Source organism: Motacilla alba, chromosome 3 (genome assembly GCF_015832195.1).
Source record: "Motacilla alba alba isolate MOTALB_02 chromosome 3, Motacilla_alba_V1.0_pri, whole genome shotgun sequence".
Classification (NCBI taxonomy): domain Eukaryota; kingdom Metazoa; phylum Chordata; class Aves; order Passeriformes; family Motacillidae; genus Motacilla; species Motacilla alba.
This window is the reverse complement of record NC_052018.1, coordinates 43497331-43524957: the sequence shown is the minus strand read 5'-3', so window position 1 is coordinate 43524957 and position 27627 is coordinate 43497331. Positions and strand designations below refer to the sequence as shown.

The window sequence follows — 27627 nt, the reverse complement described above, 5'->3', positions numbered from 1 at the left end:
AAATGGCTACATTTGTTTTGGCACTTACAGTTACAGAAAGGCTGGAGATAGCTTGGAAGCCTGTGTCCCAGGACCCACAGAACAGGGAAGAAAATAAACATGCTACTTTTATTGTTATTTCAAAAGGCTTCTGTGATTTTGATGTTACTCTATTGACTAAATTAGAAGTTTCAACCCAAAGATTTCTTCTCGTTGGCACAGAGCAGTGTTGTTGTTAATGCTGGGTGGCAGTGACCACTTCTCTGCAAGGTTAGGAAGGAGGGCCTTGGCTTGCAGCAGTGGATTTAAGTACTGCTGATGATCTGCCTTTGCCTGAAGCACAAGACAAGGTTTCCTGACTATAACATGAAGAGAATAGCTCTAAACTGTCCTAGGGCAGCTGCTGAGAGGATAAAGACTTGTAGTGGCTCTGGGAAGGAGGGCTGCTCATTTGGGAGATGAGGTGGGAAGAATTAGGTGCTGGTCTTCTTTACAGGTGCTTTGGTCTCAGTCAATGTTAGACACTGCTGGAGAGATTTCTTCATTTCACTTGTTCCAAGGGTTTCCCACATCTGTGCATGGCCAGAGCTGCTCAATGCTCCCGGAGGTGGCTTCCTCCTGCCTGTGTCACCTTGCAGGGTGTTCCAGGAGTTAGGTGGTGGCATACCCAAGGTGTCCCCTCCACACCCTGAAACACTGGGGTAAGGCTGGCCAGGAGCTCATGTAAGCACCTGGTGTGAACCGTGCTCTTCACAGAGCACTCATCAGATGGTTCACAGAAAGCCTCACTCCTCATGACTGTCACCAGCAGTGGGACACATGCAGGATCTCAGCCAAGGGGATTGCGAGTCACCTCTCCCACGTTTCAGGAGAGTGATGAAACCATTTGGCTACAGATTGGGAGTGAGGTGGGGACACGACTGGAAGTGACTGGACGTGTGATTGGAACACACCTTCATAGCTCACTCTTTTCTGAGGACATGTAATAGAGGGGTGAGGTAAGGGGAAGTAAATGGAAGTTTTCTGTGACTAGAATAGTAGATAGTCACCCTTTCATGAAGGTGTTTGTACAATTAGAAAAAAAATATTTTCTGCTTTGTATTAGCAGAGGTTGTTACATTTTGCCATTAATCACTGCATGCAGAGCCGTGTGTTAAAACAGAGGCACTGGAGCTGGCATATACATGTTCTTAAATATTTTAATAGAGAATGATGTGCTAATGCTATCCAAGTCACTAAAAACACTTCATGTAATTTAGAGAAGGAATTTCCAGGTAATGAAAAATGACAGCACTTTTCTTTCTAAAAAGAAACCCCTCTTCAATTCAGTTTAAATGACTATGAAATAGATATATACAAGCTTACAGATTATGGAAGTAGTAATAAAGATGGGATGAGGCTTAAATACCAAAAGCTTTCCAGGAGATAATAACCTAAATGTCTAAATGTCTGATAGCTTTAATGTCCAGTGTATTCTCACAGAGAATAACTACCAAAAGCTATAATCCTGCAGTTTAATTTCAATACCTGAATAGGTTTTGGGGTACAATTTCTGCAGCACTGCAAGCATGATTCAGGTATGAATTGATAATTTATTTCTCCCTCCCCCCAACAGTGACTTCTATAACTAAAACTGTTTTTTCTGAAGTAATATCCCAAAACTAAGTGAGCATAGGTGCAAAAGAAAACTGCCCAGTGACATGCAGTGTGTTTTTACCATGCAAATAAAGCAAATCTCAAAGGCTCACTGTAAATGCCAATGTTATATGTTTTATTTTTAATCAAGTAATTCTTTTCAACCTCACAATATCCATGACTGACAGAAAAAAAAGACATTAGGCATGAAATGAGGATATAAAATACATGATATGTAGAAAGGCAATCAGTGCTTTAGTCCCTCAAGACAGTAAACAGGTGAAATGACTTTCAAAACTTCAACTCAAGGCTTTTTTCTTACAACACAAAATTCAAGTGATTTTTCTTTTATTTCACCTTGTAAACAACATACAAGTCAAAATGGACAATGAGGTAATCTATACTACAGAAGATAATTTAAAAACACTAGATAAGACACAGTATTAAAGACATATAGAAATCAGTGTTCACTTTGGTCTCTAGTATGGTTATTGTTATTATTATCACAAGCAACACATACTAGTTAAAGCCAGTCTGGTGATGTTTGTCAGACAGTTGTTGCTTAACTTAGTAATCCAAGAGGTAGTCAAAACCATTGTCCTTTGTAAAGATATTCATACATTTGGTTCAATGACAATGGTAGCAAATACCTTGCTACTCTTCAACATTCTCAGAAAAATACTGCCACAGCTGCTGATACACAGCTCTGGTTTATAAAAAAAAAAAGAAAAAAGAAGTGTGTTATAGATCAACCTCTTGTTATCAGTCAACAGTTGTAACAGGGGTAACACGACCACTGGATCTTAAAGAGGCTGTTGATAAAACTAAGCAAAATAAGATCGATGCATTTAACAAGGCTCTGCTTGTTTCTAAAACAATACTCAAATCTCATTAAGACTTCTAGGAAATTAAAATCAGTGCATCTGCACATGTACACATCTTCCCAATTACTTTTATATCTAGCACAGGGGAATACATATATATTTTTTATGATAAACATTTCTTACAGATAAATTAATTAAATTAAATTTAAGACTCCATGCGATTTCCCATGTTCTTTTATAATTCTTCTTACAAAGAATGGTACAAGATCTATAAGCACTTTTTTTTGAATGGGGTTTTATTAACAAAGCTAAGTTAGCAGGAACCAAGCAGGAACTCCAGGATAACACTGGTGCAGAATAAAATGGCTGAAAAAGGTGGCCTGCAACGGGAAGAGGTAGGATCCAAATGTGGTGTTTGGCACTCCCTGAAAGCTGGCTAAAGGCAAAATATTGCAAATGGTATATTACAATGCCAGATCTACCCTTAACTGCAGCAAAAATTATTTGGCTCTTCCTCCAAAGACAAGTCTTCCTCACGGCCTATCTTTCGTAGCGTGTAATTAAATATCATGACCTCTCCTTGGGGAAGAGTAAAAAATATCTCACAATGTCCCTTACAATTAAATCACATTGAGCATTTTGGGATGGGGGAAGGGGAGGGAGGGAGAGTCTTGCTTCAGGTTTAACCTTATCTCCACTACTGTTAGGAGAAAAATACATCTGTCTGAGCAGATATTTGAACCATTTCTACTCAAACAAGTTTTATTGTGGAGTGCTCTGGCAAGGACAGGCTGGTGAATACAGGGAAATCTAGCCTGAATGAATGCTGCCGAATATTAATTTTGTCCTCAGACTGTACCTCCTCCTTTAAAAGGTTCTTTGCTTATTTGGAGCAGGCAATTGAAGGAGTGTGACTAGATTTTTTTTTTCCTACTGCAGCCCAGTGCTAAGTAGTTACCTGCTGCAGCTTATGCTGCCATATGTTTAACTTAGGCATGTACATTTTTGCCTCTTCTGGAGATGTATTTATTCCCGTGAACAGTGCCCATAATCCTTTGGACAGAAAAATAAAAACTTTCAAAGAAATGTTTGGAAAGGTCTCATAATTTCAAATGGATGCTGCATGTTAAACAAGTATTTACCATAATGTCTGCAGTGGTGAACTAACAGTCACATATTTAGTACAGATAAAAAGTATGTACCATAGATCAACAGCCACCTTTAAGGCCACAGCAGCACAAAGGTGTGTTCATGCAGTAGATATGAGGTAGCCTTTTGCTGTAAACAGAATAATAATTTTATTGTCACCTATGTAAACAAAGTGGGCTTGATGCTTTTGTGTTTTTGTTCTTCCCCTTCCACCCCCATCCCCCATCCCTCCCCTCCTAGAAAAGCCAAGCACGAGTAACTCCGACTGGAAGTCAGTGGGAGCTGTGGTTGCCCAGCATCTCTGAAAACTCAGACCCTGTGAATGTAAAGACACAAATGCTCACATAAGCAACCAGTACATAATACCACTTCATCATTTCACAGGAACTTATAATACAAAATGCTGAGATCTGATTATCAGAAACGTAGGTCTACGTCAACTCAGAGGTAGTTACTAATATCAGTACATAATACTTATATAGAGATAAAAAGGTCTAAGACTATTTGGTTTGTTCTGAGTAAGCAGGTCTGTAGACTATTCTGTAAAGAAAAAACATTACATGGTATATTCCCTGAGCAAAGTTCTTTGTCCTGAGTATGTTATGTAACAGTGATAACATTCTAATATATAAAAATAAAACCTTAAGCTTTCAACAATAAGATAGGGTTTGGTATGTGCTCTTAGCAGTTCAGTCTGAATTTGGTGCACACTGATTTCAAACAGCACCAATAAAAATCCACATGTTGAAAACATTTCCTTATCTCAGCTCTGAACTTCTTACATATAAACAGGGAATGACCAGTTTTCAAATCCACAGTTGCCTATTTCTATAAGGAACTTTGGTTTATATTTTCAAAGTGACCTAAGTTTTGCATCTTTGCTGTTTAACCTGGCTTTTACACCGACTAGAAGGTTAAGCAATGCCACTTTGATTTGTCTACATAATTTAAATAAGTTTACTATCCTTACGTAAAGCAAGGACGTTCTCTATAGATATATCACATTCAATATCGTCAAAGGTAAGCTTTGCATTAGCATTACTGAGAACTTCAGTACAAACCTTGAGATTCTTGCAAACACTGGCAAGGAATTCACACAAAATAATTCTCTCGACATTGTGCCCTTCACTGAGGAGTTTGATGACTACCTGTGCACTGAAGCAGCAGCAGCACCAGTAAAAGTCTCATCTGGCAGGACAAGTGGGAAGGGGAAAGGCCAGGCGCTGAGCCAGCTGCATACCTGTTGTAACCATCGGCTGCAGAGGAGTTACCACGGTAAGACTTTGGCTCGCTGTAGCCTTTCATGCAGGCTGTTTCTTTAGTTTGATTATCCGAGCTTAAACCTACCCGACACTTTCAAGCTTTAACAGCCTGTGTTTATTGCCAATGTTAAGGATTATACAGGTTTCTCTAATTAACTTACATCCACAATGGGATTTGTCAGAGTACGTTATCTTACGTATGACTTGGTAATTCAAAAGTTACAAATGGAAAGCGACTCGAAGTTTTGATAGGCTCCAACTTATTAACCCCGAGCAAGGCCTGCAGCCCAGGGAGTCTCACTCTGAGGCCACCAATCTTCCTCCTCTTTCACACAGAAGTGTGTGGTCCTAGGGCACTCTGGACCAAGGCTGGTCAGCTGCAGCCCCCAGTTCACAAGAAGCAGGTGATGCCCAGGGCTTCTGGCAAATCTGCAGGTCCCTTCACTCAGGCTGGTCTGCACCCATGCTGTATCATCATCTAGGGAGGCCAGCTGAGCAACCCCAAGTGCCCATCAACCTTTAGTCTTAGGAAACTATTCAGCCCAGGATCTCGTTAGCTTTTCTTTTTGTTTTCTTTAAAACTCAAACAGTCAACAACAATAAAAATCTCTAGGGAGTTCTCTCCATGGTATTTCAACAGGAAATAAGGGGGAAGACCCTTCAAATCGAGGGACACTACCTGGGACCAAGAGAAATTGCTGCTGCTGCGGCTACTACTGCCACCAAGGTACCCTAAATGTTCACAGTATACAAATGGTGCCAGGATGGCATCCTGACACCACTCAAAAGGGTCTGTTTGGTAACAACTTACACATTCTCCCCTACACAACAGACATCTAAATTACAGTCACAATCATATTAATTTAACAAAACGTTTTCAGAAACCATCACAGAAACTACACATTCATTGTCTTTTCTGGAGCTTTAAACTCCTCACCATCAAAGGGTGGTGGCAATGAGAGTCATCTTGAGTCATGAAAACTGCCCTGCACTGGGCACGGGGAGGGGTTTTGATATTTTGTGGAGATGAAAAAAGAAGTAATTCAAATTGATGGTACGGGGGATGTCTTAGTATCTTTAGTACCATACGGCAGCTTTAAAATATGAAGGTATCCTTTGGTTCACAAGAGACGTTAACAGTCTTGATCTCAGTTCTTTGTGTGGTTTATCAAGTTTGGTTTGTTTCTGAGTGAAATTTCAGAAAATGGGGTTTTCTTGTTTGCTTTCTGAACACGTTTGGAAACAGGTTCTAGGAATGAGTTTAGGAACATTGGGTACTGTGTCTTTTGCTTCACAGTAATGTCTGGTGGGATCTGGAGAATGGTCTGATGAAAAATATATATTTATAGATATGTACACATACACACACACACGCATGGCACACTCACACATACACATGGAAAGCAAAACATAATGCACCCTGCTCAAATGTATTTTGTCTGGAGTGATTTGTCTATCAAAGGAAAAAAAAAAAAAACAATAACAAAACATTCACAGTTCCTCAACAGTAGTTAAAATTCCAGGTCAGCTACTGATAATGAATTATTTCCCCTGTACTTGCATGAGGTAGACATCCCAAGAGGGTAAAAAAAAAAACGGAACATTATGAAAAATGCATTAAGTTTTTTTCCTTTTCTGAACAGAAGGCCCCTTTCTGTTTGGTTCTTCAGGCGACACAGACAACTTACTCGACGACACTTCCTGGGGTGACCTGCCCGAGCGCTCCGAGATCTCCGACCTGCCTTCCTGAGAGTACGATGGAGACGAGAAGCCGTGCGTTCCTCCCCCTTCTCTCAGGAAAGCAGAAGTGGAAGGCTGCGGTTCGGCTTCGTGTCTTCCCTGAGAACTAGTGGGCTGCTGCGAGACAGTTTTATGGGGGCAGTTAGCCACCATGTGCATGATGCTCTGACAGTAATGGCACTTCTTTGGCTGCGGAGGTAGACTACATTCTTTAGCGTGGTGGTCGAGGCCACCACAGTTGTAGCATCTAAAACCAAACAGAGACAGAGATGGAGTTATGCAATGCAGCGTCCAGCGCGAAGGTTTCTCGCGGGCCCGGGCCCGGTCCCGCTAGAGGGCACCAGATCTCCAGCCATCGCCGCCCCGCTGCCCCGGGACCGCGTCCCGCTGTCCCTGCGCCGAGCGGGGATGCTCCGGCTCGGCCGCTCCCGGAACCAGGGCCCGAGGGACGCGGTGCCTGCAGCCAGGGAAACGCAAGCCCGAGGAGGGGCGCCATGCCCGCCACGAGCCAAGACAGGCTCTGTCCCAGGGCCCGCTCTGTCCCAGGGCCCGGCTATGTCCCGAGGTCCAGCACTGTCCCAGGGCCCGGCACTGTCCCGGAGTCCGGCACTGTCCCAGGGCCCGGCCCCTCGGCTCCTCTGCCTCAGCCCCGGCACGGCGGGCCAAAGCTCCGGGCCAGTGGGGCCACGGGGTCTGTAATGGCACTTAGGGGTTCGAGTCACTATAAACTCAGTAAAGCCCCGGCAAGAGTCGTGAATCTGTGTTTGTGTGCTCCCTCTCAAAACTCCCAGCCCACGGCTGTGGCCGCGGTGCCGCTTTCCGTGGGATGCGCTGCCGGGGGCCGAGGGGTGCAGAGAGACCCCTCCAGCCGCACGGACACGGCTTCTCCCACAATTCTCAGAAATGGCTGAAGGCCACAAAACCTATTCTATTTAACCTTGTTAGGCAGGGGAGTCCTGAAGAACTCTCCAGCAATTCCTTACAGAATCCTTTGTAACACACACCAGGAACACCAGTTATTGGATTACATTATTCTAACATACGATACAAAGAAATAATTACACGCCTTTGGCATGGTGACCTTATGTGCACCACTGAGTTTTCGACTTTGGCTGCTTTTGTATGGTTTCTGTTTCTTTGTTTTATAAAACTTGCACTGAATGCATAGACATTTCATTTCTAATACTCAAACATTACTGGAAAGAAGAAAACCTGTATTTATTTTGTTTCGTTCCCTTAACCACCAACTAATTAAAAACAAATATTTCACAAATACTTAGGTCTGTGGAGTCAACTTAAGGATTAAAAAAAGACTGTAACTCTAACTATGAACGAAATACTGCAACATGCTCTGGATCAAGCCCACATAAAGATATGTTATATTTTCAGATTCCTGAAAAGTAACAAAGCACCATTTGACTATTTCACCTAGTATTTCGTAGTCCCTACTAGTTTATACAGTATCAAGAAGTTTAATCCAAGCAAAGTTTATGTACAGCCAGAGTGTCACCTACTGTATTTGCTTTATCTTGCAAAGAAATGCTATTGATAAAACCTGTGTAATTTTTTTAAAAGACTGGAAATATCAATGTTCATAATTCCACTCCAAGAAACAATCCCTGGCACCTCCCACTTCACATCTCTTCATCACTAGTAGCTAGATACCAACTGTATCTTCATTTTCACAGGTAAATGAAAAAACAGCACAAGTTGTTCATGGCAATGCCATCATGTCCTACAAGACTGACCAATAATTTAAAGAAGTTAAATAATGAATAGAACTTCATTATCCTTTCAGAAATTGTGATTTATTGTTTTATCTTCCCTAAACATGAGTACGAAGAAACCAAGCCCAGTACAATGAACTCTGCACTGTTACAACAACTGCAATAACATATTTTAGGTGAACTGGTTCCATTTTGATGTCACCACTGCACTGAAGTTTGATGTGATTTTTCAGTGGACTTTGAAGACTGTGCTTACACTACTCTGTCTGCATATACTACAGACTAACCCATGAAGACAAACACAGTCTAACAAAGCTTCCCTTGAATCACAAAGAAAATAACATGTACCAGCCCCATTATCACTTAATATTGATTTCCCTACGACAGGAAGGGAAATGACATACTAAGTACATTGTAAAATCCAAACATCCTGATCTAAGATCAAAACATTATCTCTCTGACTACTTCTTGCCAAAGCATTGCAGGTATTTTCAAATTAGTGACCCTCACTTGACAGTATGTTTAGCATTCAGTCTTCCTAACTGGCATTCAGTTGCATTTCCACCACAAGCTGTCTAAACATCTTCTGAAAAAAGTAGTGAGGAAATAAGCTTTACAATTACAGAAATGAAACAAGAGCAGCAAGTAAAGATCTTTGTTTTACTTTCTCCCCTTCCAATGAATACATCTAAGGATTCATAGATGTGGTACTGATTGTAATTTAGGTTATATTAGAGAATGATGTTTATTATTACCTTTGTCATTGGTTTCTAGCAGTGTACTTGTTCCTGGGATAAATGCATTATAACACAGTATAGCATAGAGTGTGTAGGCATTCTGAAAATTGTGTTCTTTATCTTAATTCAGAATATGGAATTTTATGGCTGTGAATGCATCAGCACATTTATTTTCTCCCTTAATATCACATCTGTTTATAACAGTTAAAAAAATTAAAAAAGTTTGAAAACAGGGTAAAGGGCCTCAGTAGCAGGATAGGCAGTAGCCACAGACAAATCAATTTAATCAGTCACTATGGTATGCTCTGTGTTATCCAATTCAGTGGACCATTTCACCTCACCGATCTGCAAAGAACCTGCTGTCAGGGCCCCTGCTTCCACTCAAGCAGCCTCTGTCGCCCTTTGCATATATTCTCAATCAATACATCCTATCTGCAACATATTGTAATTCCTTGCATCTATTTAAATTTCCACTGAAATGTCACTGTAAAAGAAAAACTTTATCAGAAGCAGTTGTGATTAAACTCTGATTTGGTTTTTTGGAGATGTTTTTTGTTACCAATCAATTCAAGCATCTGAGTAAAGTGTCACATTAGAGCATATATGAGCCAGCCAGGGTGTGCCTGGACTTACAGAGGAGGTTGATATTTATTCAGTTCTTTTAACTATTAATTCATTCCTTCAATCACTCTTACCAGGAGAACAGATCACACCTCACTCTGAAACGCCTTCCCTTTCCAAGGGATTTATCCCAAAATGGAAGTGGTCAGCCACCTCAGAGCTCACAAATAACAGCATGGCATCATCCCCAGGCATTAAGGTATGGCATTAACCCTTTCATCCCAAGCACTTCAGCCCTTTGCTCCTCTCTGCTGCATGTACTTATGTTACAACATCACGGAAGCTGAGAGCACGATGTGCACATGGGAGCTCACATAGTCACATCTCCACCTATGTACATACACAGAACAATACACAAGCTGACTCTTGCCATGAAAACTGGCCAATTCTCATTCCACTCTGCTCTCAGAAACTCCAGATTAGTGCAACCATAGCAAGTATCTCTTCTCTTCTGAAGCACTACGGAAAGAATGTATGTTAGCTTAAACACAACTTTATATGTAAATTCTACCGAGAGATGAATAAAACACAAAAAGCCCTTAAATGTGCAATTATAATAGAATCAGCACTTATGAAGAACAAAAGTAAGAAGGATTTGTTCAAATAGGATTGTCTTTCTCACAGTAGGCTCCCATGATTTGCTAGCTAGCTTCAGGCTCAGAAATATAAAGAGATGGCAATTATCCTAACGGGAAATCCTTTCTTCTCTACAGCACTGACAGGAAGGTGAATCAGGGTGATTTTTTTATATAAAAAAGATGAACATCTTAATAGAGGAACAAGGAACACCTTGAGGAACTTGTCTAGGATTATCTTTCAATACTCTCAAAAAAAACCCTGTAACAATAATACCCACTAATGAAGAAAGAAGAGAGCATATAGCAAGGTTAAGAAAACCTCCTAAATTCTCCTTCACTATGGATTTGTGATTGCATAAAACTATACATATTAAAGGAAACATGAAGAAGCAGAAGTGAACAGATTCTGACATAAAATATGCTGTATTAATTGCAAAAAGCTGATGACTGAAATTGATTAGAAGTACTCAATTTCACAACCAAATAATACCATCTAGTCTTTAGCCTTTTTTCCTTGTTCCAGCAATCAGATACTCCTACTCAGGAAGCATACCCCAGCCCTAAACTTTTTAAAACAACAATACCCTTGCCTTGCAAAAACGTTTTCCACAGTAACAACTCAGATGAGTTAAGCAGCACTAGTTAGAGAAAATACAACTGCTTGCTTCTTTGAGCTGTTTTATAATACAATTTAGATGCTAATCCAATACATATGACAAGTAGAAAAAAATATGTGTAACCCCAGACTGTTATCTGTTGAGAGAAAAAAACTGTAAAATTACCCTAGTGAATGACATGGGGGAGGGGAGGCAGGGAATAAGGGGTTAACATCTAACAGGGATAGGAAAGGGAGGGAAGGGGGTACAGTCAGAGGAAGACTAAAATAATTCACCAGGATATACCCCACACCAATTCCTCTTTTGTTATTCCTTTCTGAATGCTATCAGACTACAAAAAAAAAAATGATTCTTGACTAACAATACTCCATCTTGCAACATTAATGCCTTGAAAAACGGCATGGAATTCTAGCAGCGTGTGCACATGAGATACTGTCACAATACCCTGAATGCAACTGTGCAGTTAAAGCCCAAAGGAAATGTTTAAAATCTTACCTAAATGTGCTGTCCTTTTCAGCCATTACTTTCACAACATACCTAGAGAAAGGCAGATGGAACAGACAGCAGATCACTTCAATTATTCTATTTTGTAAATGGCTGTAAAGGGAAGTTAAACTCTCCATGATCTAACAGAAAAATGCGTCTTAGCTATAACTAAGATTTCCTCTGGTTAAGGCTTCAGTGACTTGTCTTGAAAATAAGGCCATGAAATACTGCAAAAGGATGCTTCTCACTACCTGGATGTGACACTTAAAAAAGCTCAGGGTGCTTACTCAGGTACCACCTGGGACAAGTGAGAAAGACCTCCAACATCTCAGCAGGTGTTGGAGGATCCTCAGAAAGGATCCTCGGGACTATCGAGGATCTACTAATTTCAAGTCGTCTTTGTTGCAGCTTGAAAAGCCAGGTTGGATGGGACTCTAAACAATCTGGTCTACTGGACGGTGCCCCTGCCCATGGCAGGGAAGGTTGGAACTAGATGGTCTTTGCAGCTCCTTTCAACCCAAAGCATTTTGGTGAGCTAACAAGACACACAGAAGATGAGTGGAATGCAAACTCTGCTCGTGCCCTCTCTGACAGGGAAATGGATGGGATGTTTCTGCTCGCATGTGCATTGTTGGGGTTTAAACCGCTCTGCTTAGCAACCTTTAATTCTTAAGCTGTAGCTGAATGCAGGAGAGAATACAGCTAACTTTGAAAACACTCTAAACAGGTATTAGAATTAAAAGTAGTGAATACTGAAATACTACTGAAACAATAATTAAGGTCAAGTGAAACTATCTTGGTAAATAAACTAGAGAAAGGAGTATTTACAATCTTCATCAGAGCATTTATGGATTGTCCAAGCAGGCTTACAATGAGGCAGAAAACCTAACTAGCACCCTCATTTACCAATCCATGGGAAAAAAAAATCAGTTTGATTTTAAAACTGTACGTATTTTTAATCAAGAATGTTGTAAAACAGCATATTATCAATGCAGAAAATGGCACACTGGTGCCACATTTAGGTTTGTGTTGGTCCTCTGTTTATTTGCTACCCTGAACTTCTCGTTCATGCAAAACACTGTGCAGAGGCAACATGCTGGGAAAGTTAATTGCAGGCTGGCATTCTTCAGTGAAATTCAGTTAGAAAATTTCCTGTGCTTTACTAGCTTTTTGAGATATTTAACAGAAATATAATTTAAAAAAAGATAACCTCTTAAAAGGAAAAAAAAAAAAAAAGATGAAATACAATAAAAATGCTCACCCATCTATTTGTCCTGTGAATCCTACAACTCATGATAATGTACCAGAGATCCAAGACTTTCAATTTTGTGAGAAAAACAAGGTCCCTCCATTTTTTTTAAGCTTGCCTTCCTTTCATTTTACAGATAGCCCCATCATGCTGACACAAACCCGGGACTGTCTGCGAGGCTTCCAATAACACAGGGTGGAATATTGATGATGTTTACTCTTGTTACAAATAAATAAATAAAAATGCTCTGTTGTAAACTCATCAGATCGACTAGTTTTCTGTGGTTAGTTCTAAATCAATCTATTTTCCCCAGTGTATCACAGAAGTATTATCAATAGGTTACGGTCTTTTGTTGCTCGGGTTTCCCCTCCCCCTTCCCCCCAACAAAGAAGCTGACAAACAACGTGGGGCATTTGCCTGATAAATCAGGCCTGTCAGGATACAATGTAGCTTAAGTTCATGAGGAAATAAAATTGTTCAAAATCTGCTAATTCAATTTTACTGGAAGGTGATAGGGTTTGTTTTGGGTTTTTTTTACAACCAAGAGCAACAATGAAACAGAAAGGTGGTTCAAAAAGCACAAAATGCAGCTTTTTCTCCACAAAAATGGAAAGGACTACAGAGACAGAAGATCTTAAAAAATAACTTCAACGACATCATTTCCATTCTTCCTTCCCACTAAACCTTATCTCTACTATCCACTCAGCTCCCTTTACAGGCATGGAGGAAAATTATTTTTCACACAATCACACAAAAATCCTTAAGAAATGCATCCTCATGGAGGAATGTTTTGGACTCATTTTCATTTATTACAGCAAAAGAGTTTTCCTTATATTAAGAGCTAAAAAGTCCTGAAATAACAATTTACAAAGTGAAGTTTTGTTTCTAAATAACATGAAAGATGGTTTTGCTCCTATAGTATCAATATAGCATGGAAAGACTGTGTGTATTTTAATGGGTTTAACCCATCCAGAAAAAGCAGATACATAATCAGCAATGGTTTAGGGAAGTTATGTTTTAAACAGCCATATACCACACATTTCAAACATGAAATGTTATACCATGATTTCAAGTAAGTCTACTACTGTTAATATTTTTTGCACTATGAAACCACACACACAAATACTCTCAACCACAGATTTCCCTTGTAAGCTTTAATTTCTGTGGGAATAATAAAAGAACCCAGTTTTTCAACAAGAACAGCTCTGTATGCAGTAATTTTTTTAAGAAGTATGTGTTTTCCACAGTTCCTGCTGGTGGGAAGGCTGCCTGGGCTCTGCTCTGGGCATTGCTGCTGTGTGTAGCCACGTCCGCAGCGCTCTGCCAGAGCCAGCTGGGGCGCGGCGCTGGGCGGGCGCGGGGGTGGCCAGAGCTGAGCAGACCTTGGCTGCCTGTGCCTGAAAGCACTGCTCCGTGCCCCTGTTTACAGAAGCCTAGCTCGGTAACACTAGAAGCCTTTCACAGAGGTGGCTTGAGCCTCCTGGCCATGTGGATAAGGATGCACGCTGCATAAAACCGGCTCAACTCTTTCTGGGTCAGTGAGGTGCTGGTCATGAGCTAAGAGGCATGCCTGACCTTATCTGCCTCTCAGCAGAGCTGGTCCCAGGGTTTCCACATCCACTGATCAGTTAATCCACAGATGAGATAAAAAGGCAGTAGGTAACTGGGAATCAGTTGTTTAAAATTGCCTTTTCCATTTTGTTCCTTATTTCATCACTAGCAGCAAATACAACAAATACAGCAAATGCAAGTGACGCCAACTCACAACAGCAGGAAGTGGCAAATGGCATCCTGGCAGTAGGCTGGAGCACTGAAGCAAGACGCAGTAGAGAAAGAGGAGGAAGAAGGTTGTTCTGGAAGATCATAACCTGTTTTTCCTCCCCCAATACCAGTTATGAGTGGTATGCCTTTAGGTACCTCATATAATTCAGTTTCACGCACAAGGTTTCAGAAATATCTGGTGACAGGAGTATGGACTGACTTAGATGCTAGCCTTGAAATGGATTCTCCTATTACATACACCGAATTAGATGGCTTGCATGAATACAGGCTTCACAAGTGTTAAGGACTGCAGGATTTAACCAGCAGCTCACGTTTTCATTTCATTCTTCAGCAGCAAAGGGATGGTTACTGTCTCTATGACACACTCTCTATGAGGAGACCATGCCATCTATCTTTATAGGGGTTCTTTCCAGAGCTAATGGCACTGATAAAGTCATGTCACATGAATCACACTGAGGGCTTCCCATCTCAAACGTGGAAAAAAAGGGCATCAAACATGGTACTTGGTTTTGCTTAAAATAGCACCTGTAAGTTCACACATTCAATACCCACAAGAACAATTAAATAATTTAGATGCTCTATAGCCACACTTTAATGGTAAGGAAAATCCGCATCACTCGGACTGCACTGACTGAGAAAGGAAGCAGTCCCCTTATTCACTTTTCTGAACTTGTAACTTAAGATGTCTAAAATGGTGTAGCTTCATATATTTGCATTATTACTAAATGGCTGGGCTGAGCATTTTCTGTAACACATTTTTAGGAGGCTTTCAGTATCCTGAAGAAAAAAAAATATTTTGCAACTTTCACATTAAAATGTGGAAGGAACAGCAAAGCGTGAAAAGAGGATTTTGGCTGCAACAGGATTAAGCCATATATGTTAAAGCTTTTAATTCCCACCTGAGGCAGGTATTCTTGTTGTCCCACACTGCCTGATCTCTGAGCATTAAAAGAGAAATAATGCCATTTTCTACTATTCTGCCCTATATCACCCTCGGATTTATCCTCATCGTCAATTCTCACTATTAATTGTGTACGTAAGAATATAAAGCAATTTATGCATACAAAAATTAGTGTTAATTCAGAATTTGGTGTTTCCTTTATCCTTATTTGGCCTCAGGATGGCAAATCTCATGCACATGGTTAATACTTATATCTCTGAATTTTGTTAATTCTGTGTACAGTTAAAAATAATGGAACATAAATAGATTCCCTATATGTGGTAAACTAGATCACTTTATCCTCTTGGGTGGGATTATGCAGATTAAGTGATATCACTGCAGTAAAATTATAACAATGAAGTTAATAAAAGTTTTCTTAAATATTGCTAGTTCCCAGAAACAGAACGTCTTAATAGTCTTAGTTCTGATCTCAGTCACAAGGGTGTAGATCCAGAGCAATATTGATGATTTCGCTGAGCTTATTTTCTGTAATCTTTAATAATGTAACACAGAAAATTTCCCACTGTGTACGAATTCAGAAAAGTCACACAGCAGCAGCCAAGGGTGGTTGCAGAGGTCAGGTTGGTGCAAGCTGTGAGGCCACGGAGCAGTATAGGCTGAAGCTCCTTCGTTCCACCTGTAAATCTGTGCTTGCTGGTTGATGTAACACTTGAAAGCAGAACACAGCATAAATCACAAAGAAAACCAAAGAATAGTGAGAAGAGTAGAGGAGTGATGTGTCTTCTGCCCATTTTTGCTCAGCCTTTCAGCCCCAGAAAGAATAAATTATCTCAAAATTAAGGATGTTTATAGGCCAGGGATCAGCTTTTCTGGCAGGAGTGATGAACTCCAAATTAGGAGATTTGATAAAATAGGAACCCTACACTTAAATACGATATTTGAAAGCAAAGAACAATTCAGATAAGAGCACCCCAGTTGTGATCATGGCAGGGGAAGAACAGATTATAAGCTGGACATCGAGTAAAGGAAAACACAATGGGTATGCTCACTGAACACAGCACAACCAACTTCCTGTAGTTTTGATCAGAAATTCACACCCAAGCCACAACTCCAACTATGAAAGCCTGAATTTACAATTTTGAAAGCAATCACAAAACAGGAATGATTAATGCCAGCATCATGTCTGTATTTTAACAACACATTTATACTCTGAAACAGCCCTCTAGTTATATAGTAGCACTCACCGTGCAAGGCAGAACACTGTACATTAAAAGTGGAAGTGCACTTGCAGAAAGGGCAACATATTTTAATGAAAGCCCAAAAGCTGCTAGTGATAAGTCAAGACCACTGGTTGGGATGGAAGAAGGCATGTGTGTCTCTGCAGTCACTCAGTGAAGTGTGCAAATGCCACAGGAAGGAATTGGGGAATGGTTACAAAGGGATTGGTTACAAGTTCTTCCAATTTGGAAGGAAAATCTTGACTTCCAGTAAAATAGAGGATTATTCAGTTATGCTGGTAGCCTGTCTGCTCTCCTCAGATCCCAGGCTCTGGGGCACGTTAGAAGACACAGAAAGGTGACTGTGACATACTGCAGAGGCTAGGAATGGAACATATAACACATCAAATCCGTAGGACTTCATTAGCCCTGACTGAAACTCAGTTTCTTCCTGCTTTAATGATTATTTACCATACTGCTACAAGGTATGGAAACAATTCTTACTATTCATTGAGCTTTTAATTATTCTAGTGACAGATCTACTGGAGGAAAAATAGATAGTATCCTTCTGCCACAAGACCTTAAAATATCACAGCTGAGGCAGCGGATTTGAACTCACAGCTAGACAGCAAACCAAATTTATTCTTTTTTTCATTCTGGATAAACACTCAGTGCTTGAGGAAGGAGGGAGCTCACTGGCAGGCAGTGTGAGGGAGCACAGCTTCTCAGCATCAGGCTGGAGTAGGACTCCTCCCATTCAGTCAGTGTCCTCCAGTGGCGGTGTCCTTTCTCACAGCTGCTCCTGAGGGGTGGCACATGGGTGCCACAATCCTTAGTGAGCACAATAACAAATTGTACTGGATGTCAGTGTTGGATATCTGTATCACTGCACCATTGGAAAAACCAAACCACCAATCTTAGGAGCTGCTTTGTAGCTGAACTCTTCACCCTCTGCAGCAGATGGAACCCCAGAGCCTCCATCACTGCCTGTCCTCGTCAGGTACAGTCTCCCCATTTCTTGTGCTGCTTCCATCACATCACATCACCATCAGTGTAATGCTCTTGCAACTGGTCACTGACTCTAGTTCCCCAGAGAGTGAAGATGAGAAACTTGGGTGTCTTACCTGCAACCTACTAATCCTCCTTCAAGAGGCTGAACAGCCATCTGAAGATTACAGCAACCTACTCATGGAGAGACGATTTGCATCCAAACTTGTTTTTTCCACTGGGAGAGGTATGTGATGAACTGGGGGACCTTTTGAGTAGGTTAGAAGTGTGCTCACTGGCTTGGGCCATACAAGTTGAAGAGAAGAACTCAGAAGCCAACCTGGTAACTCCTGAGGGACTTGGCTGTAAAAGCTAGAGCACAGAGTTGCTGCTGTCCAGTAAAAAAACCCAGCTGAGACAAGACACAGACAAGTTAAATTTGACATTTGAGTCTGTTGGCAGCACCTAAACATCAAATCTAGGAACCAAATGCCTTTTGTGATGTTGGAAATAGTCACACCTGAACAGTGCTAGACTCAGAAGACAAGGGACCGGACCTTTAGAAATCTGTCGCTTCCTACAATATTCCTGGATACTTCCAGGAACAAATAAATTGTTTATTAAACCAACCTCACTCTTGAAAACTTAAAAGGACTTTGCTCCTAATCAAGATCCCTTTGGCTCTCCTCCTTAGAAATCTTCTATTCAAAATATCCAAAATTTCTGGAAATACACAATCCCACGTCACCACAAAATGAAGAGAAACTATGTGTGCCACCCAACCTCTGGATTTCAAGCACAGCCTACAAACTTCCCTTATGAAAACTCTCATCCTTCCCAAGCTCAAAAGCTGGTGATAGAAACTTCTTTCTCTGTCACAGGCAGCCTGTGTGACACGGTTAGGTATAATCAAACATTTACAGGTATTTAAATGCCTAAGTCCCACTGACTTATAAGCAAGGTCCTCATAGCTTAGAAGATCTGAGTCTGTGCCCCTCAGGATAATATCTGGTACACCAAGGAAAGTTATGGTACAACAAAGTACAACCTCTGATCAGGCCACGAATTGCCATTCACTGAACTAGTGCAGGAATTAAGTACATCCTGAAAAATGCATAAAATACCTGATTTTGAAACGGTTCTCCTTGTTACAGCTATTTCACCACTGTCCAACTATTATCATGAAAAGTCATAGACGAGTTGTGAAAAGTAATTTCAATTACATCAGAAACATTACACAGAAAATGAGGGCTATCATGAGCTTAACTGGACTTCACATAAGCGCTGAAATCCCCTCCACAAGTCTTTTACATTCCCCATTGGGAGGCAGTGCAGATTTGAGAATTAGATGAAGAAAGCACACACTTTCTAAATGATGAAAAAATCTGAAGTAGAATGTCCTCAATAAGCTGCCATGCTTAGATTTCATTCCAGTTTCCTGCAAAGCTTTGCACAGTGAGTGCCACCACTGCTTGCTGTCTTGGCAGCATCAGGAGCAGTTCCCAGGGTGCCCTTCTGTTTTCATACTCTGTACTGCAAAACAAGCCAGCAACAGTGTGCTGTGCCAGGCAGAATGCAGGGAGCATCAGGGACCCTGCTCCAATGCTGCAAACCATCCAGAACCATCAGCAAGTGACCAGGACTCCAGCTCAACCATTTTGCATTGCATTCACAGCTTTTCCTTGGGTAATGTAAAAATAAGTGGAAGATAATTACTGAGTAAACAGCCCCCTTTCCAAGAAGAATGCTTCCAAAGGCATATAAACTGCTTTCAAAAACCACTAAGGATAATCCCTGTGATGATCCATGCAGTCACTAAAATGCTAGCCAATTCTCAAAGGAAAAAAATTCAGTTAATTCACTTACTCTTTTTTTTCCCCCCAATTTGTAGCATTTATTTAGCTTGCTTCATATCACACCTCCAGTTTTGAGACAAAACCATAAATCATTGCATTGGCACAACTGTGGGTGTGATAAACACTGTCAGGAGGTGGGAGGGAGTAGATTAAGCAATGCAATTCCCATTGTCCTCAAACACTCTTGCAGAGAAATTACAATGTAGAACAGGCACACTGTCTGGGATTTACCCCTGGTCACAGCACATACATGGCTTTCACACAGATCTATACTGGATTTCTATCTGGATTCATGAATTTGTCAATATCATAATATTCCATCTGATCCCCACCAGTAGGTGTATGTAAGAGAGGATGAAAGAATCACAAACTCCAAGTCCAGGCAAAAGATGGAGATGTTCAACTTAGTTTTGTGTGGCTGTGGCTGAATTTCCTTTCAGTTAGAGACAATGAGCTGGAGAAAAACTTAACTGACAAAAAGTAGCTGAGCTGTGTGCTTTGAGTTAAATACACTCTAAATATAGCGCACAGAAATGCTTAACATCCCTCCTCTAAGGAAACAGGTTTTTACACCATTCTTTTACATATTCTCCATAAATCAACCAGCTCCATTTCAGGTTAACTAATGCTTTTTTTATGAACTGTCCTTCCATTCATTCAGAGAATAGCTGGGGCATTTCCCACTTTATGCTTATGCAAGTTGCAGCTGGACATATGCTTTTACTTGCAGCCTGACTATTTTCCTTCTACCTCTTCACAGGTTCTGCCTTGCTGTGTTATTCTTTCTTCATTTTCTTACTACTGCAATGCTTCGTGTGGAAGCGCTGCACCTGTCACAGCTCAGCAAGCATAGCTCTCTATTTTCCTTTTGAGGCTATTGTTAAGGTAGGGCCTGAGTCAAAAGCTGCAGCTCATGGACAGACCAGCAGCTAAAAAGGGATAGGAGAAGAGAATGTCAATGGTTTGTCACCAATTACATGAGATGACCTCTCAGCTCCATTTATTTTGCCTGTAGTTACCTCAAATTCAGTGGGCAGGAAACCTTTGAGAGGAGCTTGGCAACTTTGACACACCTCTCAAATTTACAGTATTGTAAATTTGTAAAATTACTGCAGGTTTCAATAATCATGGCTATGATTACAGGACTGATGCATATAGTCAGAAACTCAAGTGTCATGTTCAAGGATATTCCTGTCTTTGCAAGAGAGATGAAAAGGCAGCATGGAGGGGCCATAAGGGTGGATCAGAAAGCTGAACAACTGAGTAAGAAGAGGGATAAACAAGAAGAGGGTCATCCACACCAAAGCCCCTTATTAAAGGCAAGGGAGGCCATCATCAATGGCACTGTCTCACATGCTGGAAAAGCCTGGAAGGCACAAAGCAACTGTTCAACCCTGGTGAGGCTGATGCCAACCCTTCTGCAGCATGCTTAGAAGGAAGTGTGTCCCATCACAGCAGCACTGCACAGCCCAGCAAGGAGAAAGCTCAGAATGGCATGAGCTAAAGGCCTTCCCACGTGAGACTACTGACACTGTCAGCATAACTGCGAGTCAATGATGTCCGCTGGTCTTACGGCATCCGAGTTTAATTGTTTAACTTCAGGAGCAGTATTAAGTTCTGTTCCACTACTGAACTCACAATCATGGTCAAAGGCAGCCAAGATGGCCAGGTCATCCAGGGCAACACTCGCTCCATTCTGAGGAATGCCTTGAACACCTCTGCAGCAACAATAGTCCATCCTCACTCTGTAAATTACCTTAGCTCTTAACCATGGATTTAACTGCTCAAATGCTTGTCTTACAGACAAAACAGCTTTGAGATTCAATTATCAACTCTGATACTCAATCAATAACAATTGATTTTTATTCAAGAATGGGACACCATAGAGAATGCTTGGGTTCCCTTAAATGTGTCAAAGCTGAGACAAAGAACCTGATTTCTGCAAAGTGCTGGGATAATTCCCATGCCTTATTACACTCAATGGCATAGAAGTTAACAGGCCAACATACCTGTTGACCTACCACTGCCTCTCTAGAGCAAAAAATTTTTAAAGGTTCTTATCTGCCATGGTTAACTCTGCTATTATCTAAGTATTTTGGTGGCTCTGAAAACAGAATGCTTTGCAACAGAATACACTTACATGTATCAATATCCCTTTTAGCTTCAAAGTAGTTTGAAGTTTTGAGGTTTTCATACCAGAAATGCTGGTGTCAACATTTCTAGGGCCTCTAATAATTTCTCCTGGTACTGAATCCAGCCTCTAATACTACTGTGCCTGTAAATTACTTGGACAATATTTGACTGCAATTCTAGTTTGTTGACAGGATTTCAAAAAAAAATATTTAAGAAAAAAAATCTGCACTTGGAAATAGTAGTTTAAAATTATCTAAATGCTACCACTCCATATCTTTGAAAGAGCATCAATACCAAATGTGCTTACCACACATCTTAGGTGACTCTTGCCGCGTGCGTTTAGAGTGGCGCTCCCTTCGGTCTGGCTCCAAAGTTAAAGCATCTGAAGTGTAAATTGTGTGTGACACAGCCAAGGAAACCCACTTTACTTTAACCTTGTTAATGGCGAGCCAGATGGAACCGCTGAGGCCACCCATTGTTCGGGTTTGCATTTTTTTGTAATGCCATGGTGTAGGTCCATAGGGCCTCATGAATTCCCCTCCTCTGAATATATACTGTGCTGTTAAAGGCACTGAAAGGATCAAGCTCTGCTCTGAGAGCAGCTGGCTTTGTATTTTTTTAATGGTTGTTAGCAGCAGCAGCAGGTCCATTCTACTCCCCTATTCTTCCTCTGCCCTTCTTAAAATCCTGATCTGTTGGTTCTTGAGGGAAACCAAACCCTAACTCTGACCTATATAGCACATCATACATTACCTCAGGGTCATTACCCCAAATATTCATCAAAAGCCTCAGATTCTCCCTCCCTTGCAGCCTCAGATCCTGCCCCAGCAGTTCTTAATCACACAAGTAATCATCACTGACTTCATCAACAGTCAGGTTGTAATTTCCTTCCTACCAAACCCAGGTAACCTGTGAGCACATCATTTTTGTTAATGACCATTGCCTTCTGAAAATTTGGTCAAATTTCCCTGTCTTGACCTCTTTTGTGCCTTTAAGATGAAAAAGGAAGTGAGGAGTTTGAGCAAAGACAGCCCACAGCCAATGACTCAGCCTGAGAAATAAGGGGGTGCTTGCAAATTGTTACATGCCAAGACCCGTTTGAACAGCATCTGTGATGTAGAAGATGATACCTTGCAGTGCCAGTGCAATGATGCAGAATTGTCAAACATTTGCTGATGAAAAGCTGCAACACATGACTTAACAGAGGTAATAGAAAACCCACGAGACTACAGCTGGCTGCCTAGCAGGTTTCCAGTTGCTGTGCAAGATAACATAATTTTGGGAGAGGGGAGTACTGTTCTCCCGGTCTACTCCAGCTGTGGTGCATGCTGTTCTGCACAGGATGAGAAAAGCACAAAGCCATCTCTCCAGCCCTTCCTACCCAATGGGCCTGCCATCAGGAAAGCAAACTGCATCTCAGGAAAAGGAGGCAGCAGCCAGGAATTACTGAATTGCACCACTGAGCACCAGACAATGTGCCTCCCTCTCTGCAGAGGACTTGACAGTGCAGTTAGCTCAACCTGTGAATGGCACTAGAGGGATGCTGCAAACAATTATCTGTTCTTACAGAAACTGCACAAAGGCTTTGGCAACACTGAGGCTGATCAGGCTATTAAAAGAGCTGAGAAACCATAATCAATACTTTAGAGCAAATTCCCTGATCTGTTCAAAGTGGTTTGCTTTTGCACTACACTGGCACAGCAAGGAAGGGAAGGAAATCCTACTACCTGATTCCCAGGCCAGTGCCTCATCTGGTACAGGAGACACACTAACTCATTGAAATACATTATACCCCTGCCATTCCCAGTTAGTCTGTGTGCCTTTAGGAAGGGGAGTCAGGAGGCACCTGAAGCTCAGCAGAGCTTAGCCTGCTGTTGGCATGAACTGGAGTAAAGAATCAAGGACCTGATTGTTTATCTTCTTTCCACAAACTGCTCTAGATGCTGTCAAAAGAACCGCTTCCACTGTTCTACAGGTTCCCAAAAACCAGCAAAATTCCAGCCAAACTCTTTACTCTTTCCTAGAGTTCCTGTAACCTGACACAAAAACTTTGGGGCAACCATGGCAGGCAGGAAAAGGGGAAGACCAATCTACCCCAATGTTCCCCAATGACCACGGGCAACCACAGGAGACACACCAGCAGGAAAGGCAGGACATGGCAATTCCTGCTTTCCCCCACAAATTTCAAGTTTAAATTCTGTCCCTTACCCCTTTATCTTTTACATAAATAGTAGGGTGCAACTTAGGAAAGTTATTTTTACTTGAATAGTTCTTTAATACTGTTGTGCTTAAAGGCTATCTGTGTGGTGGTGCTGGCATAAGTGGGAGATGCTGCACAAGGCACGGAACTTTTACATTCACAGTGTAGTTAAAACCATTTCTATTTCTAAATAATAAATTACAGGGGAGGGTTCAAAACCAAGTGAAGCTCAGTAAACTATTTTTCACCTATTTCATAGTTCATGTATTGGACTTTCTTTTAACTAATAATTTTCCTTTGCACATTGTAACAGTTCATTTTTGAAGACCAGACTACCTTTAGTACATTTCCATTATCTAAGAAAATTACCTAGTTAACAGAATACAAATACTAGATAAAGCAAATAATAAAAAATAAGGCACAATTTGGAACTGATAAACTAACATTGAACTTCATCCACTTTTTCTAATTTTCCCATGTTTTCTCTATTAGTAGGATGCAAAGCTGTCATAAATATTTTGAGATTGGACAGGACTGATTGCCATTGCCTGCAGTTCTTATATCCATTTTTCATGAACATTCTTTAGTCCTAAGTCCGTATCTCAAAGCAAAAGCTTTTAATAACCCTGGACTGATGTGACACTCAGTACTTTAGCATCCTAGGATGGAGATTATGTGCCCCCCTTGATTTCAGCATGTTAAGCTTCCTTGAAGCTTTGTTTCTTTCACAGGCAGCTGTCTGCATTTCCATACCTTACCCTGCCTCTTGCCTCCAGAGCTTAAATCACATGCGTATCAGTTAGAAAAAAATAGCTGCAAAATTGTTTTTCTTATGAAGTCTTACAGAATTAATTAGTTCAGCTGGTAACTTTCCTCTGTTGATGATGATGACAAGAAGAAAACCATAAGCTGTCTTATAGAAAGGGAAGTCAGGACTTTAGTTGCCAGTACCATATTCTTTGTACAAAAGGAACTCTGAATAACATTAGTATCACTCTAGAGCTTTATCATAAATTAATTTTTTTAATGAACTGGTTGTTTGTTTGAAGTTTTTTAAGACACCTGTTCCATTTTCTTAGTAATAGAGGGTGATTGAAAGATTCACAATAATGGTAGTTTACTATCTCAACATTGCTAAATAGCATTTTATAACTTACTTTGATACTTGAGCACCACTTATAAATCCTTTGAAAACTCACTGATTCCTAGCAATGACTAGGAAAATACCTTTATCTGGAAATATAGGGAATATATATTTCTGTTTTTTGGAAGCCTGGAAAACACAACATTGAGTGAATTGCAGGCTGAGTTTCACAAAGTTATTGACACTTAGGTCTGCCTTCCAGCATTACAGCACTACTAACTTCAAGTGAGGATTCTATATAATCCTTCCCATTTGGTGGGAAAACTTCCTTTGAAGATCTGTCATTAAGAAACCTGAAATATTAACTTCTTCTGTAAGACATACAAACGCTCTGTAATTAGTGCATGTGGTAAAATCAGATGGGAAGAATATGGTTTTCTGTTACTGTATGTGAAATTTATGTTATTTTTACCCTTGTCATGAAGAATGCAGGCTATAATTTTAGTACATTTAAGTTCCCAAGTGAACCTATGAAACTATAACACCCTTCAGATAATATGACTGATGTGAAATAGCAGAACACTACAATGGGAAATGCTAGTTCTAGTACGTATCTCCAATTGTCTTCACTTCAAACTAATGCAACAGAAGCAGAAAAAAAAATGAAACATCGTTTGGCAGAAGCTGGCAGGGAAGGAAGAGCCGTGATGACACCACACACTGACTCCTCCAAGCCTACTGCTTGCATTTTGCAAATTTTGAGGAGCAGCTGCTGAAAGGCAGGAAGGGAACTGAGAAATGACCACTGCATACGTACTAAAATGCCAGGCTGGAAGTTAACAGTGAGTTAAGCCTGAGCACTGCAGCTCTTAAGAGCTGCTCTCCAGCCCCACAGGGACATCAGGCACAGAGCTGAGGAATGCTGCTTACCTTCCCAGTCAGCTGCCAGCTTCCTGGTACTGTACTGTTTCAGAGACAAGTTAATGGTGTGGTGGCACCAAAGCATCTAAAATAGGTAAGATTGCCTTTTGCATCCTGTTCCCATTCCCTGACCAGGGAAACCACAAGCTGCAGCCCTGCTAAAAAGCAGGGACCATTGCTCTTGTGGGGAGCCGTGTGCAGCGAGATCTACTGGCAGTCTGACAGAGGAAGCTCAAATAGAAAAGACCTCGCCTGGGACACTCCCCAAACCCTCTGCGAGGTCTTGCTGATGCCTAATTATACCTCTGGCCTTTTGGAGGCCAAACCCAACTCCCTGCTGGGTTTTGTGTTCCTGACACTTTCCTCCCATGAACCCCGCTGGCTCTTAAATCACCACCTGCCACCAGTGAGGGCAGACTTCCTATCGCTCCTACTGCAGAGGCCAAAAAGCTGCTGCCAGCAGGGAATGTCTCCGCCACGTTGAGCAGAGAGCACAACATGTCTCATGCTGAGCTGCCCGTAGGGTTTCTCACTCCAGACAAACCCACCGAGCGCGGAGCTGTTACTGAGAGGCGTCTCCCACTCTGTCACCTCTCTGTCCCTTTGCTGCTAGGTACCTTTTATTTCTGCAGGATTAGGTTTTTCTCAGTTACGCTCCCTGAAGTGGCTCTCTGAGGAATTAGATCGGCACCGGCGACCCTGCAGGCAGAGGACCACAAGGCTGGCTGTGGGTCCAGGGGGGCCACAGCAGCTGCCCAGCCACAGTAATTTGAAACTGCACCCTGGCAGAGACCTGGCTTCAGAGTCAGGGGCAGCATCCCTTTCTTTTAAAGTCACAGCTCCCCTTCAGGAAAAAATAATAAATAGGGATTCAATCTGTTAACACAGTCCAGAACCTTGGAGATTCCCATTACTTCGGCCTGTACAGAGCAGTGCAGACAAATCAACAACAGCTAAAAGACCTTGTATGTTTTATATATAAAGAAGCATTGCTTTCTGTAATTTATATTACTTTCAACTGAATGGTGCCTTTCTAGCAGTTCTGGCTGAAGAATTTTGCTGCAATTGTTGGGGAGAGTTTTGGCAAACTTAGATCAGACATAATTAAACACCAGCTGTGTGACCCCAAGGAATGTCAACATGGGATGACGAGAGTCTCAAAATCCAACTATGTATTAATGGATACAGGCATGAGATACAGAACCAGTGGATGAAAGTCTACACTCTAGATGTTCCATATATATGATTTACAAGTACATATAAAGAAAAAAAATCTCAGGATGTTTAGTGCTTACATTGACAATAACCTAGATGTACTCCATTTACTGCACATTTAAGAATACTTGCTGATGCAAGAAATTTTAAGTTAACTCCAGAATCTGAAGGAATCTGTCTTGAAAACCTCTGAGAAAGGCTATGGCCTAGGATTGGGCCAAGGCCACCTATGTACGTTCCCCATTTTTGTCTTTCTTTCAGAGTGGCTCTTTTCCCTTGTGGAAAGAGACTGTGGCTTATGCAGAATTATCTTCCTGGCACATTCTGCAAAAAGGTCTCCAGGGCTGTATCTATTACAGCATCCTCAGGAGAACTCTCCTGGCCACACTGCTTGACCACCAGTCACAGCCTGTGTTTGGCAGTGTCATGAGTGCTGTCTGTCTGAAAAGCAAGGGGGGAAATTTTACAAGTGCCTGTCTTGTCACAGAGAGCCCAGTGCAGCCCATCCCCTTTCAGGAGGGAGCACCCTGGGACTCCAGTCACAGCACACCAACAGGAAGCCTGGTTCTCAGCACCAAACTATTGTCTCACCAAACTTCAGTGCAGCCACCACTGTGCTACACACTTTCATTTGTGCTGGCTTTCACAGACACTGTACATCCCCATGCACAGAGTATCTCCTTGGTGGCTAAAAGGGGGTGAGCCTCCAGCCTGCCCCAGCAAAGAG

At 41.4% G+C, this 27627-nt stretch overlaps 1 protein-coding gene across 2 annotated transcripts in view; it reads right to left on the bottom strand.

Annotated features, from left to right (window-relative positions):
• Positions 1-3305: 3305 nt before the first annotated feature.
• LIN28B (lin-28 homolog B) overlaps positions 3306-27627 on the bottom strand; it is a 97621-nt gene continuing 73299 nt past the window's right edge. Inside the window, exons 4-5 of one of the 2 annotated variants that reach the window (XM_038133330.1) lie at positions 11365-11406; positions 3306-6836 (exon numbers count right to left, since the gene is read on the bottom strand). In XM_038133330.1, the coding sequence (XP_037989258.1) occupies positions 6467-6836; positions 11365-11406 (412 nt within the window). In that variant the 3' untranslated portion in view covers positions 3306-6466. The remainder of the gene's footprint in view (positions 6837-11364; positions 11407-27627) is intronic. The other variant, XM_038133329.1, reaches the window with a different exon arrangement.